This window comes from Ipomoea nil, unplaced genomic scaffold (assembly GCF_001879475.1).
Source record: "Ipomoea nil cultivar Tokyo-kokei standard unplaced genomic scaffold, Asagao_1.1 scaffold3197, whole genome shotgun sequence".
Classification (NCBI taxonomy): domain Eukaryota; kingdom Viridiplantae; phylum Streptophyta; class Magnoliopsida; order Solanales; family Convolvulaceae; genus Ipomoea; species Ipomoea nil.
Window position 1 is genome coordinate 307827 of NW_017619625.1, and position 16319 is coordinate 324145.

At 38.8% G+C, this 16319-nt stretch overlaps 1 protein-coding gene across 1 annotated transcript; it reads right to left on the reverse strand.

Moving 5' to 3' along the window:
* Positions 1-11975: 11975 nt before the first annotated feature.
* On the reverse strand, positions 11976-14452 carry LOC109168375 (vetispiradiene synthase 3-like). Its single transcript, XM_019317384.1, has 6 exons — positions 14298-14452; positions 13572-14212; positions 13275-13493; positions 12974-13112; positions 12599-12847; positions 11976-12469 (listed from the first exon to the last, which is right to left on the reverse strand). Exons 1-6 carry the CDS (start codon positions 14397-14399, stop codon positions 12173-12175), a joined length of 1647 nt encoding a protein of 548 aa, XP_019172929.1. The 5' UTR covers positions 14400-14452; the 3' UTR covers positions 11976-12172.
* Positions 14453-16319: the final 1867 nt, after the last annotated feature.

Genomic DNA, 16319 nt, shown 5'->3' on the forward strand with positions numbered 1-16319 from the left:
TGATCTTGGTTTAAAGCTAGAGTTCTTAGACTATATATGTATTCCAGTTTCAAAATGATTTCCTATATTATATTTATTGTACTCAACGCGTGAGAATGGGTTACTCAGCATTATTCGCTGATGGTTGCTACGATGTGTTTTTTAGGTGACAGTCTTTAGCTAAGGAGCGCGTTAGACGGTTCGTGGATCTAGCTTAGTGGTAGTTAGACGGCCTGTGAGCCTTGAATTGTGTAAACGAATATTAATTACAGCTTATGCCTTGTTCAGTTAGTTTAGCCTGTGCAGCTAGGTTCTCAAACCTAGATGTGGCATAGCACCCCGACAATTGTGTTTAGTTTATGCTCTGTTTGGGATGATTAATGGTAGATTGCGTCATTTATATAAGCTTTTAATCGTTTTAAAAATTAGGGGTGTTACGTATGTCCTTTCGGAAGAATAAAGAAAGTTATGAGAAAAATAAAGATCCGGTCAAAGAACCACAGAAGAGTATAATAACAGTAACTCGTTCGAAAAATTCCGAGTTGCTAGGTTGGATACTACCCGCTGGGCTTGGAATCCTAGTTATGGGGTGTGCACACTGAAAGTACGATACCTGATTCCAAACAGAGAAAGAAAGAAAGAAAGAAAAAAAAAAAGAAAGAAAGAAAAGAAAGAAAGAAAGAAAGAAAGAAAGAGATATGGATTTGTGGGCGAGATGAGTATTAGACCGACTGATATTCGCCGTGCCCGGATAGGCCCGTTCACGAATCGTGAAGTTCCTACCTCCCTACCATTTGAGGAGCAAAGAAAGAAGAGAAAAGAGAATCATGAGATATGATGAGTTCGATTGAGGTCCTCCCGTACTAAAGTAATAATATTATTATGTTTGAGAGTGAGAGTATCTATATTATGATATTTATATCTATCGAATTCCATTGTTGCATAGCATATGCCTGATTATGAGTATATGAGAAGTAAAAGTATCATTTGTTGCTTTTGAGTCCTAGCATGAAAGTATAGTCTTGTTTGACACTTATCCCTCTTGCATATTATCTATCTTGAAAGTATCCTTGTGTATACATGAAGTCAATGGTATCTCTATAGGAGTGTTGTATCATAGATTCTAGTACATGTTATATGCAAGAGCATGACTAGTGAGTTGATGTGTATTCGTATATGCATATGTTGTTAGGTATATAGGCTTATATGTAAAGTATCCTTACTTGTGATCTATTTGATTGTCATGCTTATCTATGTTCATATTTGATATGTATATGAATGTCAAAACTTTTTCAAAATCTATATCTATATTATGTTACAGGGTTGAGTGGTCTTATACTTAGCATTTTTATGCTAACGGGTTTATTTTCCTATGTTTTCTTATAACCCCTTTCAGGTGGACTTGATGCATGATGAGAGCGCGCATTCAATGTAGTAGTGTGTAGCTCTAGAGCTTAGTAGATGCTAGACTTAGTTATCCCTCTTCCCTTTTTGGATATCTTGTTGGATATGGTTGTAGCTAGACTACCGTACTTTTATCGGTGCGTAGACACCGGGGTTTGCATACCCCTTTTGGTTTGTGTATTGAGCTCTTGACTCTAGATTTGTAGAAGTTTAGCCTATGTAGTTACTCGAGGGTGGGTACCTGTGACGGTGACACTCTGTTTTGGATGTTGATTTTGGATTTATATATCCTAGTTTATCCTTATTTCCTTTCTTTTACCTTATTTAGACTGCTTAAATCTAGGGTCTAAAGTATAGGAAAAGGGGGTGTTACAACCGCCTACTGCCATGTGAGCTTGAGGAGCAAGGGAATAGGTGTACCGCTTGAAGCAAGTCAAAACCGTGTGACCGTGGCTGCGACAAATCTGGCAGCAAGGATAGCCACCACGACCGCGACCCTGACGGCCACCACACTGGTTCTAGCGACCACCACACCACGTGACTGTCTACCACCACCGAAACTACCATCACCAGACGGCCTTCGTCTTCGACTAGCCGCCATCGCAGCTGGAACAGAAGGACCAGACAGTGTGTCGCCAGATAGGAAATCATAAGAATAAATATACTGTTATGCTTGCAAAAAGTCGGAGAGTTGCGAAATCGTCACTGGTGTGCCGAAAATAGCCAGAGACGCTGCTATTGCCCGAAATATAGGGTGTCTGGCGAGAGCAAGGTCTTCAACGAGGAGCTGTGCATGACCAAGGTACTTTACCGGTGTGCTATCGTGTAACATCCCTAAATTTTTAAAACATTTAAAGACTTATAAAATAAAGGCAGACTAATAATAATTATCCAAACAGAGCATAAACTAAACATAAATGTCGGGGTGTTATGCCACACCTAGGTTTGAGAACCTAGGTGCACAGGCTAAGACTATCCAAGCAGGTGTAAGCCATAAGTCGATAAACAAAACACAATCCATGGCACGCAGGCCGGCTATTGTATCTAGGGCTAACTAGACTAAGACTACGAGTCCTCAACTAATGATCATCACCTGGAAAACATATCGTAGCAACCGTAAGCGAATAATGCTGAGTAACTCACTCCCACACGTTAAGTACAATAAATATAAATATAGGAAATCATTTTGAAACTGGAATACATATATAGTCTAAGCAACTCTAGCTTTAAACCAAGATCAAGACTCGAGACACAACAACAGACTCGACATCGTTGCACAATCATAAAGACTAGCATACGTCCTAAAACACAAGACAAGACATAATAGACAAATAAGCTCATAAATAACCAAATAGAGGTAAACAATGGACTCCAATTACAATCAATTAACAAGTAATCATCAAAGCACACAATCCATCTTCCAACCTTATACCAAGTTTCAACCTTTTCACTCCACTCCATCCTTATATCAGTTACAACCTGTACCTCCAGGCTACCCTTATACCTCCTCCCTTATCTCTCTGGAGCAACTACATGCCCCACTCCGTAACCACCAACAAGTCCACCAACATGGTAGCACCGAATTGTCATTCGCATGGTCCGTGCCTCTAGCACCAATACCAAGGGGTCAGCGCATATAGCTCTAACATGCCACCACGGCGCTTATACCCTGACCCAAGCCTTTAGCCAACAAGTCTAAGGGGTGGTCTGTGCCTTTAGCACGATAACTGAGCACTCGTTGTGCTTTCCGCCAACAATTCATCTCCACCAATCACAATCTCATCATCATCAGTCACATCGATCATTGCGCAATGACCACGATACCCATCATCATTCAATCAATCAACATATAATCAATCAATAACAATCAAGACATAATAGCAATAATACGCACTACACATAAATTCCTAGAACGGTACTCAAAACACCAAACGAGACTCATACACGTCAAATGGGGTACAACGGGACACGGGGAAATATCAAACGGGGAAAAACACCCCACCACACACCCACATTCCAGCGGGTGGGCGTCCCATTCCAGCGGGTGCCCGGCAGGCAGTCGACTGCCCACCGGCTGCCCGCTGGAATTGGGTAGTACGGGGCAGCGGGTAGGTGGTGGGGACTGATCCCCCCACCTACACTCCACTGGTACGAAGGTATAATTCTGGCTCGGGGTTCGTTTGGGGAATTCAAAACCATGCCCAAACACATTCTAACACATAACAACATCATCACTGATTCAATTAACGAAGATTAAACCTAGAATCATTCCAATTACGTTCTAACACCATTCCTAAACATGCCAAGACTCGACATCAATCACATAACGGTTCAGGAGCATCCGGAACCTCAAGAACAACAAGAAATCTATATGCAAAGCCCTAAAGACAAGTCATAGGCTAGACTCAACACCCAAGCATGCATAAACCCATCCAATAACACCAAGAATATCATAACACGAGATTCACGGTAGAAACCCTAGGGACAAGCTCTAGACACAATTAAATACAAGATTACGCATATAATCAATCACAACATCAAGATCATTAAGATTATCAAATAAACACAACGTAACATAAACCCTAGGTAAAGCTCTATCAAGACTCAATCACATAACCACACATACAATTATCAAAGGAGCCAATAAATAAGATATAGCAAGGAAAATAGGTTTTGTAAGTCGTGGGTTACGTCTTAGCCCTACTCAATATCCTTGGCTACTAAGGTTCTTCTTTAAGATCTCCCTTCAATGGATCTTCCTAGGTTCGGTGGGGGAATTCCTTTGCTAGGTTTTTCCTCGGGGAATGTCTCGTGTGGTGGAATTAATAGGGTAGGGTTTCTAATTGCTTTATAATCCCCTATATATAGATTCAGGAGTCCTTACTAGAATCTGAATAGTAAAGGCCCACTTTCCTATTCTTAATAGAATTAAAGACTTGATTGAGGATAAGTGTCCATGATCCATTGTTAACCATACTAATTAATTAATGGGAATTCTACCCTCTAATTAAATCCTTTTTAATTATATGTTAACGGAATTAATTCTACGACTAGCCCGAATATAGAGGCCGTAACACGGGATGTTACACCCTCCCCCTTACAAGGAGCTTCGTCCCCGAAGCTCAGACACAGATCACTCCTCTCGTTCCTAGGTGTTATGCAGTTTGCCCTTTAAATTAGGGAAATGCAGCTCATGTTTGTCATCTACCAAGTGTAAGGTGGGGATGGATCAAGACGGCGGGTAAGTAACGTTTTGAGATTTAGGTGTACCTTGATTTCCAGCTCCCGAGCTTGAAGCTCCACCTGCGCCGAGCATGGTCTCGATCGCTGGCACTCTCCTGTCCAACGAGCTCGTCGCGAGAATCAAGGACGGGAATCCCTCATCCATGATCCGATTCTATTTCAAGAGTTGCGCGAGAATGCGCTCGTTGGTGGACCTCTCGTCTCTGTCCCCCGTGTTTCCCCTTCCCTGCGCGGGTTCAGGTTTGCTAGGCTCGCTCTCTTCTTCTTGCTCCTCCTGCTCCTTGCTTTCTTGCATTGCCCGCTTCATTTTCTTGTTTGAGATACCCAATTGAACCAAGAAGAATGCCCATAGACCGGAAGGATTTTTCCCCCATTTAATTTCACTTGCAATGACGGTTTTTCCCTCATAAAAAAATAAATTCGAACCAAATTATGTTTTTTCGGCCAAAATTGGTCGGTAATTTGGCCGGCATGACCAAATCTGCTAATAATTGCATAGTTAAAGGACTAAATTGAGAGTTTTGAAAGTCACGTACTCAAATTATCAGTACCATAATAGTCACAGGACCAAAAGTGTAATTTATTATTCTTTCTTTAATTACTGCTTTTTTGACCTTAGGGTTCTCGGTTAGCCTTTCTGTTCTAAACGTCTCCCCTTTCCCTGTGACATCCCGTACTAATTATTCCATAATTAGTATTTGTAATTTTTCTTCTAAGGGATTTATTCTTCAATTAAGCCTAAATCCTCTAATTATAAAGAATCCCTAGATTGTATAAATTCCTTCTAAGCCCAATTCTAATGAGTATATATGATATATCTACCTTTCTAAGACCTTTTGTTTATGGAGTTTAGTATTCTCCTTCAATTTATGCTTTATTGGCCCAATCTTATAAACTAAGCCTTGAATTTATAAAAGGTAAATTATGTTGTGGAACGGTGTCCATCTTGCAAGATGGACACAATTCTAAAATTGTTCATAATTATGAATATAGAGTTCAAAAATTATGAACATAAAGTTCTATAATTATGAACATAGAGTTCTGCAATTGGAAATATAGAGTTCAATAATTATGAATATAAAATTCAAAAATTATGAACAATTTTATAATTATGAACATAGAGTTCAGTAATTATGAACATAGAACCGTGTCCACCTTACAAGGTGGACACGGTTCCACGGCATAACAATCCTTTATAAAATATACTCCATGTAATGAAGTGACCCATTTGATATTTACCATAACCCATTTTCTATTCTCCTAACCTAATAAATACGTATATGTATATCTAATATACTCCTTTTATCTTATTCACATCTTGTATTATAACTTAGACTACATTCTCACATTGTCTTCCTCCCCATTCCACTTTCACGCCATTTCCCTTCCCCCATTCACTAGGAATTCATCTCCATTTCACTCAAGGAAAATAATACAATATTTTGAAATTTGAAATGGGAAATTGAAATACTTGAATATTTTACAACTTTGCATACCTTTGTCTGGTCTTCAGGTAGTTGAAAGGGTTGAAGTGCACAAAAATTTGACTGCAAAGACACCCTTGCAGATGAGATCTGATGGTAAATTAGATTTTATTTTACATTCTCAATTAAGACTGACTAACAATATCAAGGCATTGATCCAAGGTCTAACTTTTGGTGTATATTAATGTTTTGATGGTTCAGGTGTTACAAAAAGAAAACGGATTGATGGTGGGAGTGCAACTGCAGATCGGACAGAAAGCTTCTCTGATATTGATGATAGTGAAGTACGTTGTCATAAACATCCCAGATTCATTTCTTGTGTAAACAGTGGAGAATCAAATGCCAAAGAGGTTAAAGTTTATGTGTCTAATTCGGATGAGCTAGAGGAAGAGGAGGAGAACCTCTGCAGTGAAGACGACGATGCGTTGAGAGACAGTAACTACAAATCATATGATGAACATGAGTATGAATATGATGACATTGATTATGGAAATGTTTGATTGATATTCATTTACTCTTAGAGTTACATTATAATCAATTTTTTGAAGTTTTTAGGAACGTAACCAACAAGTTAAGAAAGTTCATTCATCATGTTGAAAGAGGGCAGTTGCACTGCACCATTATTATTACAAAGCAAAGAGATAGTGATGGACTGGCTCCCTCCAAATTATGTCATGGAGATCACATGACATTAGTGCTGACTTGGAGAGATGAGCTGGAGCCACTTGATTATATTATGATAGGATCTACGAGTAGGCCAATAATGTGAGGTTTCAAAACTTTTTCAGGATAAGTATATTCATTTTCTTTCAAAAGGTTGAACCCCAACCCTAGGGCTCCACACTCCGACCCGACAGAGCATTTAAGTATATCCATCTTGATTATATTGGTATGCAACAAAAATCATGTTCGTAAAATTCACAATACGTATAGAATCTCTGCTGGAATAGGTGTTGGTTTGAGGAGTCCTTCGTTCAAATTCTTGAGAGCAAGTTGAACAAATTCGTGTAATTTTTCCACTGTCTTTTCTAGTGATAGGCCATATTCATTCATGTAGTATTCAATTCCAGTTGACAATTGTCCTCTATCTTTCTTAGTCTGTTGAAATATACAAAATGAGTAGCAGCAATTAATTAGTTGAATTGATATTAACATGCATTTAAAGGAATTTAATTTGTTTGATCTTCCAATCTATGGTAATGGTAAAAATGATAGGGCAACATACATACATATATATATATACACATATATATATATATATATATATATATATATATATATATATATATATATAATAGAAGTTTAGGGGAATATGTTTAGAATAGTAGGGATATACCTATTCATGTATAAATGTGATCCACCCTGCAACATGGATCAAAGTCTAGAAGGATAGTTTTAAAATAGTTTGGGAGGGGGGGGGGGGGGGGGGGGGGTCCAGATGGATTTCTTCTAAAAAATAGTTTTGGAGTGACCACTTGGTTTTAGGTTTCACAGATTTCTCCCGGTTTCTCTTTGATTGTCTTTTGGGTCAAAACTTGGTACATATATGTATAACTATGTAATATAACTATGTGTGGTAAGGGTTCTTTGCTTTCTAATCCCCAGAGTTAGGGATCCTAATCAGAGTCTTAATAGTAAAGACCTACTTTCTATTCCTAACAGGTATATAGGTCTAGGATTCTAATTAGAATCTGAGTAGTAAAGGCCCACTTTCTTTATTCCTAATAGACTTAAAGTCCTTATTATAAATAAGGGTCCATGGTCCTTCGTGGACCACATTAATTAATTAAGGGATCCTGGCCAAATTAAATCCTTTTTAACTATTCTTTTAACGGAATTAATTAAATAATTAATCTGGGATTAAAGGGAGTAACACCGGGTGTTACAAGTCAGACCAGAGAAGCCATATTTTCGATGCTGAGGACGCAAAGCCACTATCAAGGTTGAGCTCATGGACAAAATTATTCAACCGATCTTGAGTGATCATTGGTTCAAGAACTGAAACAAATTGAACATGCTCACGCCGAACAAGTCTTTCGAGCCTGCGTCGTGAGGAAAGCAGGCCCCTGACGTTTTAGCTTAACAAATTCATTTCAATTGGTGGGAGAAGGAAACTCGAGCGATCTTGCCAGCGGCCAGGCAAGTCGTGACGGAGGGAACATTAGCCAAATAGTATTTTCGAGCTGCATTTTCTTCTTGGTAATAGTAATGAAGTCGTCTAGCAGACAACCACCTAATTTAGAGGCAAACCGTCTGCTGGCTTCCTTCCAGGATTCGATGAGGGATTGGCTGAGAGTTTGAGTTTCTTGGACTTCATCTCCTTCTGATAAATGGCCTGGCTAGGAATCCGAGGGGGAAGAGTGGCGGAGGCATTGATCGTCTATGATAGTATTCCCCAGCGAGGCATTGGCATCTGGTGGCGTGGAGCTGTCAGCATCCTGCACACGATCATTTGGATGGATATCTGTGGTGCTTGCGGATTGCAAAATAGGCTCAAGTGCTGAATTCGCCGGAATTGTTCTAGGATCAACATTCTGATCAGCGGTCTCGTGTGCTGTCGGGCGCCATCTCTTTCTCGGTGGAACAAGCTGAGGCTGACGGTTAGGCACAGTTTCAATATGGGGATCTTTGCGAGTATCATGATTCTGCCCTGCCGGCTGTAAGCGACAATCTGGAGTTAAATGGCCAAACTTCTGGCATCCCAAACAATACGGGGGGATATGGTCATACGTAACTTTCTGCACAAAACCACCGTAGGAACCGTTGTTGATCCATATCTGATCATTTAGGGGGGCACTGACATTCAACTCCACACATACCCGAGCCATGGAAGGCCGATTGTGCACCAGTGTGGAGGCATCGACCTTCAAGGGAGGACCAATCAAATTGGCGATCGAGTAGATGACACGATTATCCTGGCGGTAAGCTGGCAAACCTTCGAAGGCTATCCAAACCAGGACGACAGGAGACTCAATCTCAGGTCGGAAATCAGGAGACCATTTGAAGACATGCATGAGGGCACCTTTAATCCACCAGGTTCTTCGGATCTAGCAGCGCTGAAAGTCATTCTCATGATCGAAGTTGATCAGAATATGACGTTGGTCGATCAGTCCGAGAGAAAATGCTCCACCGAATCCGATGTGATCGAAAGTTTTGCGTAGGTCCACCATCGGCAGACGGCTTTTCGTGAACTTTCCGATCAGGGCAAAGCGGAACTTGAAGGAGAATTGGTGAACATCATCATCGGAGAAGGAAACCGCTAGACGGCTTAGGGTTTCACCGAAGCGTGAATTACCACATCGGGAGCAGCATAAATCCGACCCAATATCTCCTACCGTCTACGGAACCAATCTCGTGGTTCTATCTCTGTGGAATCAGGTATCGAACTATTAGTGTGCACACCCCCTAACCAGGATTCCAAGCCTGGCGGGAAGTTTCCAACCTCGTAACGTGGGAATACGCCGCGTTACATATACTGGGACCGCAATGTCCATAAATATCTCCTGAGAGGACATAGTCCAAATGGTATCCTCCAAAACCTCACCGATAAAGATAATACATAAATATATCTCGCATGCATCAAATCTCATGCATGCAACAACTCTACTACTTCTCAATGCATCAAATAATGATGTACCACATGCTTATGGATTTTTGAAAATAATACTTGGGCTCACGTTGACCCCTTATGAATTTTTGAAATATGACATATGTGAGATGCCAAAATGCTCTATAGCATGCTTCCAAACCATGTATAAAATATCATGAAGTACTCAAGAATATAACATCATGCTCAGTTTGCAACATAGCAAATTCTATACATTTCACTCAATAAATATGCTTCATTTCTCATTGATCAAATATCACAATCTAGTCATGCTTTCATAATATATCATATTCTTAAATGATCATGCTTCTTTACTCAAATAAAACATCATATTACAAAGCAAAGCATTTTTCATGTACAGAGAACTAAGCAAATATGCACTGTGTGGCAATTCTTCAACAAATCCTTCACATCTTACTCATTTTTTTTTTATCCAAATTCAATAAAATCAAAGCCAAAACGTGCATCGAGACGATCCCGAAGAGCCGAGCCACAAGGGCCCGTAACACTCGACCCGAAACGACACGTAGCTGAGCCACAAGGGCCCGACCACTGCACAAATTCTCCTCAGAATCAAACTCAGGGACTTGGGGCGGGACTCCTCAAGAGCCGCCCCATGAGTCCCGTTACACCATCGGGTCTAGGCGACGGCCCTCCTCTAGGGCCGTACCCTAGACCCGTGTAACCACGGCTCTAGCCGGCGGCCCTCCTGATAGGCCGTGACTAGGGCCGCTGGTCTGATCTGGTGCATTCTGTGTGTGCACCAGATGGTATTTTCATCTGCAAATCTCAATCCAAACAAGTCCAAAACATTCTCAACAACTCATAAACAAATACTAGATCACTTCTAAGCATAAACACAACAAAATCTCATAGTTTCTATTCATTTCTACTCAATAACAAGGCTTCACAGAGCCAAATTTCAAGAAGGAATCCATGGGGTTATACCTCTTGTAGTCTATTCTTCTAGCTTGGATCTCTTCTTCCTCTCACCCTAGCTAGTGCCTCCTTTACCACCTATACTTCCCAAACAATTCATACAATCTTAGCCTAGAATCTCATAGAATGGATGAAACTAGAAGAGAAAATGAAGCTAGGATTGAAAGAAGAAGATGATGAACTCACTGTGTGTTGTTTCTCCCTTCTACTTGGCAGCCAAAAAGTTTGGAGAGGCAAAGAAAGAGATCAGGAAACCAACAATGGAATAGTAGAGTTTATATAGGGTCCAAAACCCTAGGTAGAAGGCAAATGATTGGATGAGGGCAAAATGGTAAAAGCTTAGCTAAAGGGTGTTCTCATGCAAAAACCTTCTTGGAGTAGTGTGGTTCACCTTGTATCATGGACCAAGGCTAAAAATGCTAACTTTAAATACTTTGGGGTTGAAAATGAATTTTCTCAAAAAGCTAATTAGATGAACCCTTGTTTAAAATCTTTTTGAATTCTCCTGGTCTCACTCAGATAAATTCCTCGATTTAAATCTTGGTACGCGAAATACCCGAAAACATAGGAATTTTGAATAAAAATAAATTTTGGTGTCGAATTAATTTAAAATGTGACAAAAATAATTTATTCAAACACCAATTGATCGCAAAAATTTTTAATGGAGTGAAAATGACTATTTTGAAATTTCTTAATATCGGATTTATAAAATAAAATTTTGGGTTGTTACAGATAAGTCCGAGAGAAAATGCTCCACCGAATCTGATTTGATCGAAAGTTTTGCGTAGGTCCACCATCAATAGACGGCTTTTCGCGAACTTGCCGATCAGGGCAAAGCAAAACTTCAAGGAGAATTGGCGAACATCATCATCAGAGAAGGAAACCGCGGGCATACCCTTGTATCTTCTCGGCGGTAGAAGAGGCGAGGCATCGAAAGAGTTGGCGAGGATATCTGCAAATGTGCGGGGAAGGGGCACGGCGGCCCCCGGTGGCGCCGCCATCAAAACGCAAAGGATTGCAAGAGGTTGCACTAATTGCAGAGAGTTTTCTAACTAATTCATATTCGTATGTTGTCACTTTAATGGGTGTTTAGTTAAAAATTATGATCTTTTAATAGTTTAATTCCGGTTTTAAAATGTGGGTGTTAGGCTATGCCTTCTCACACAATCTTTCACCCTAAAAACTTCGGCATGTATATATATATATACAAAATAGAGAGTGAAACCACCTTACACACTTATTCAAAAAAAATAAAGTTACATGCAATAATTCTTTAAATTTTAAAAAAAAAAACTAAAATAAATAAAACGCACGTACTCTTAAAATAAAGGATATTGGGAAATTTATTAATCACCAAATTTAAGAAACAATTACAACAAAGACGAGAACAGGTTTTCAAAAAGTACGCAATGATATGACCAAGAACATAATACTTGCCCTAGCTTGCATATAACTCAAGAAGAGTTGTTATTATAGGACACTTTATTATTACAAACACAATGCTATTAATACTTCACTAGAGTGGCACCGGATCCACGAATAGGGCAATAATGTGAGGCTTCAAAACCTTTTCAGGACAAGTATATCCATCTTGATTATGTTGGTATGCGACAAAAATAATGCAAGTAAGATTGAAAATGCGTAAGAGAATCTCACTAGATACAGGTGTTGGTTTAAGAAGTCCCTCATTCAAATCCTTCAATGCAAGTCCGGTCAATTCTTGAAACTTTTCCATAGCCTTTTCTAGTGATGCACCACATTCGTTCATGTAACATTCAATGCCCGTTGTAAGTTGCCCTCTATCTTTTTCTCCCTATTAAAATATATAGAATGAGTAGCATGCAATAATGAAATGAGTTAGTTGATAAATGGGACAGAGTGATGAACATATAAGTGTATTAAAATAAAATATGCATGCATATTGAATATTCCATTATATTACATCAAAGGTGGCCATATCATCGATGAGTCTGCATATAGTGACGCCTGCTTCAAGAATTTTAGGATTTTTCATTAACCAATCGAATACTTTCTCATCAGCTGACTTCAACCCATAGCAAGATATTGTGGCCAACAAATAGTAAGTGGAAGTAACGAATGCGTTTCTTAAGTATTCAGCAAATGCAGGCCTGTTTCCTTCATTAGTAAACCATTTGGCTTCAATAAAGTAGCATCTCACAAGTTCCTTCATCTATTAGCAAACAGATAGATTAGATCAGAGTAACCAATGCAAATTAAAACACACATTAGCCCGTGGCTAGCTTCCAAATCATCATAATTATATTAATATTATTATAATAAATTATACTATACGTACTCGTTCCCTTGCATATTGAACGACATATGATCTTCCTTCCTTTGAAAGCTCCTTGTCATCCTTGTCAAAAAGGTCTAACAAAGCTTTATAGCTAATTTTCATATAATTTGGCAGTCGGTTGATTTCATTAATGTCCCACCTGATGATAAAGATGTAAATTGAGATAAAATTAAAATGAAGTTTTAGCGCGCACACATATATGTGTGTGTGGTGCTTTTGATCTGCATGCATTACTTGTGAATTATATTAATTGTAGCTTTTCATTAATTACCAAAAAAACCTAATATATATAATATATAACCTTTGTATGACATCTGTGTAGACCTCTAATTCTTCTATAGTACCATAAGCATCATAGGTGTCATCCACAACCGAAACCATTGAAATGCTTTTGGCAAGCATGACTCGAGCCTTAGAATATTGAGGCTCAAAGTATACTCCTAGTGCCCAAAAATAGCATTCAACTGCTCTATCCCTTGCATAAGGAAGTTTTGTCACAAAGTCCAAATCTTTCCACCACCTACACGTACACACTTAATTAGTTCAACAAAGCTATGCACAGTAAACTAAGAAAATATAATTTACAAACGTAACATACCTTGATACTTGACTGAGCTCTTGCTTGTGCAACATCTGCAACAAATTGAAATCCAATTTGGCAAAGTGGAGCAAGTCATAGTTCCTGGACGAGTCGTCTTCCTCTTGGTACACCGAAATGAAAAATCGGGTTTCAATTCTTGGCATGCCGGTGTGCAATGGCTGATCTAGAGCGTGCGTCACCACCTTTTCTAAAGTGCTGTTGGGTTCCAGAAGTGGTGCTGCAGATCGGAGACGAGTCGCCGCAAAAGCGGTCACGCCTTCTAAAACCTCATCGTCACTGCGTGTTCTAACGTACGAAGCTTCGTACAAACTCAGCAGACCCTTCACATCAGAGGTGTCTCGGAACTTCCCATTTCCGTCCAAAAAGTTACTGAATATATCAGTAGAAATGTTGTAACCATGTTTCCTCATCAACCGAAACTGAAGAGCAACGGTTTCCAAGTCATTCAAGTGGACGGGATGGGTATAAATATGTCGGAGTTGATCATCAATCTCTTTCTCAAAGTGATATGCTATTCCAAGACGTTCCAGCAAGTTAATGAATCTTAATTTTTCAGCCACATCATCAATGGTGTGCAGCAGCGTAGCCCTTGTTTGTTCCTTCAAAATCTCAATCTCTTTTGCATATGCTTCAGCAACCTGCATGCGGACATATATGAGATGATGCACATGAATGCATGCACGAATATATATAGATAATGAATTGAAGTATATATGTAGGTACCTGATTGTCAATGGAGAATGCATGAAAGCAATAACGAGCCCATAAAGTAGGAGGGAAGTTGTCGACAGGGCGTGGGAGATGGTTTTCAAAGTTGATTGCCATTGCCAATGCGGGAGACGGAGATGTATATGTATGAAGTCGGTTTATTAGGTAACTTTGCGATATGATCGATGATAAGAAATGAAGGGGCAAGCTAAGGCACCACTACTTATACTACTTTCAATCCTTGTACTCACAATACACGTGATAAATAATGCAGTATCTGTTTGGTATGAACGCTCTCGTTGGAGCATAAAAGAACAACAATACATAGACAAGTCACAACAAAAATAGGTCAATAGGCGGCTCTCGTTGGGAGAGTTAAACTTGTAACCTTTTGTTATAAGTCTATAGTCTAATCAACTTGGTTGAATTGTCCCATAAGAATTAATTTAAAATGAAAAAAAATATGACAAGGCATTAACGCAAAATCTACGTGCAAAAAATAAGGATAAAATGGTTTAATAGCACTAATTTTTCAAGTTAACGGCTCAATTGCATTTTTCTAATTAATTTGAGAGCTTATTTAATTCATAAATATTCTTATATTGCCACGTCAGAAATATATATATATATATATATATATATATATATATATATATAGGTTCTGGTGTGGTTAGGGTGCCTAGGTGCGATTGTGCGGTTTAATTTGGACCTTTCATCTCGCTTAAATCAACGTTCAGGATTATCAAAGTTTTAAAAAAAAAACGAGGTGGTAATTTTGTAATTTTTGCATCTAGGTCAAAATTAAGGTGAGCGGATCTGTGATTAATGTGCGTGAGTTTTGTGCTTAATGTGCTTGTGTTTTGTGCTTAATGTGCGTGAGTTTTGTGCTTAATGTGCGTGGGGTTGTGCTTATCGTGAGTAGTTGTTAAAAGTTAAAGTCTGTGAGTTAATACTTAGGGTGTGTTTGGTTGATGGGTTTTGCCCATAGGAATGTGTATGAAAGTGATTGTTATTGTTTGGTTGATAGGTTTCTAGAACACTACTATGGGTTTCGAATACCTTATGAATTGAAAAACTCATACCCAAATAAAATAAGGGTGTGTTTGGTTCGCACATAGGAATCGGAATCGGAATGGGTATCAAATACTTGGTAATGGTAATGGGTTTTGGTGAAAGTATTTAACATGTTTGGTAGTAGGGTGGAATGGGAATGGTTACTAATAGTAATGCTTGAGAATGAATAAGGGAATGAAACCCTTATTTTATTTAGGTATAGGTTTTTCAATTGATGGGGTATTCGAAACCCATAGTAGTGTTCTACAAACTTATCAGCCAAACAACAACAATCACTTTCATACCTATTCCTATGGGAAAACCCACCAACCAAACACACCCTAAGTGTTTCATTCCCTTATTCATTCTCAAGCACTATTATTAGTAACCATTCTCATTCCACCCTACTACCAAACATGTTAAATACTTTCACCAAAACCCATTACCATTACAAGTATTTGATACCCATTCCGATTCCGATTTCCATGTGCGAACTAAACACACCCTTAAAGTGCGTAGGTTTTGTGCTTAATGTGCGTGATGTTTATGCTTAATGTGCGTGGGTTTTGTACTTAATGTGCGTGAATTTTGTACTTAAAGTTAGTAGTTGTTGAAACTTAAAGTCTGTGAGTTAATATTTAAAGTGCGTGAGTTTTGTGTTTAATGTGCGTGAAGTTGTGCTTAATGTGTGTGAGTTTTGTACTTAATGTGCGTGAGTTTGTGCTTAAGATCTAACACTTAAGGTGCGCCTTAGCTTATACTTCTTTGTTCCAGACACGCGTTTTTTTTTTTCCATTGATTTGAGCCGTTGATCTAAATTTGATCAACTGTTCAGATTTAACCGTACAACCGTTGATATATATATATATATATATATATATATATATATATATATATATATATATATATATATATAATTGGTGTACCAATGGTCCTTTTATTATTTCAATTTTCTTGTTCATGTATCTAACACAACCAATAAGA

Excerpts from the sequence above, each read along its gene's own strand:
- LOC109168375 (XM_019317384.1), bottom strand. The coding sequence starts at position 14,399 with ATGGCAATCAACTTTGAAAACCATCTCCCACGCCCTGTCGACAACTTC. Across the intron at positions 13,113-13,274 it reads TACACAGATGTCATACAAAG|GTGGGACATTAATGAAATCA; the intron begins GTTATATATTAT and ends CTTTATCATCAG. Across the intron at positions 12,470-12,598 it reads ATGATATGGCCACCTTTGAT|GGAGAAAAAGATAGAGGGCA; the intron begins GTAATATAATGG and ends ATATTTTAATAG.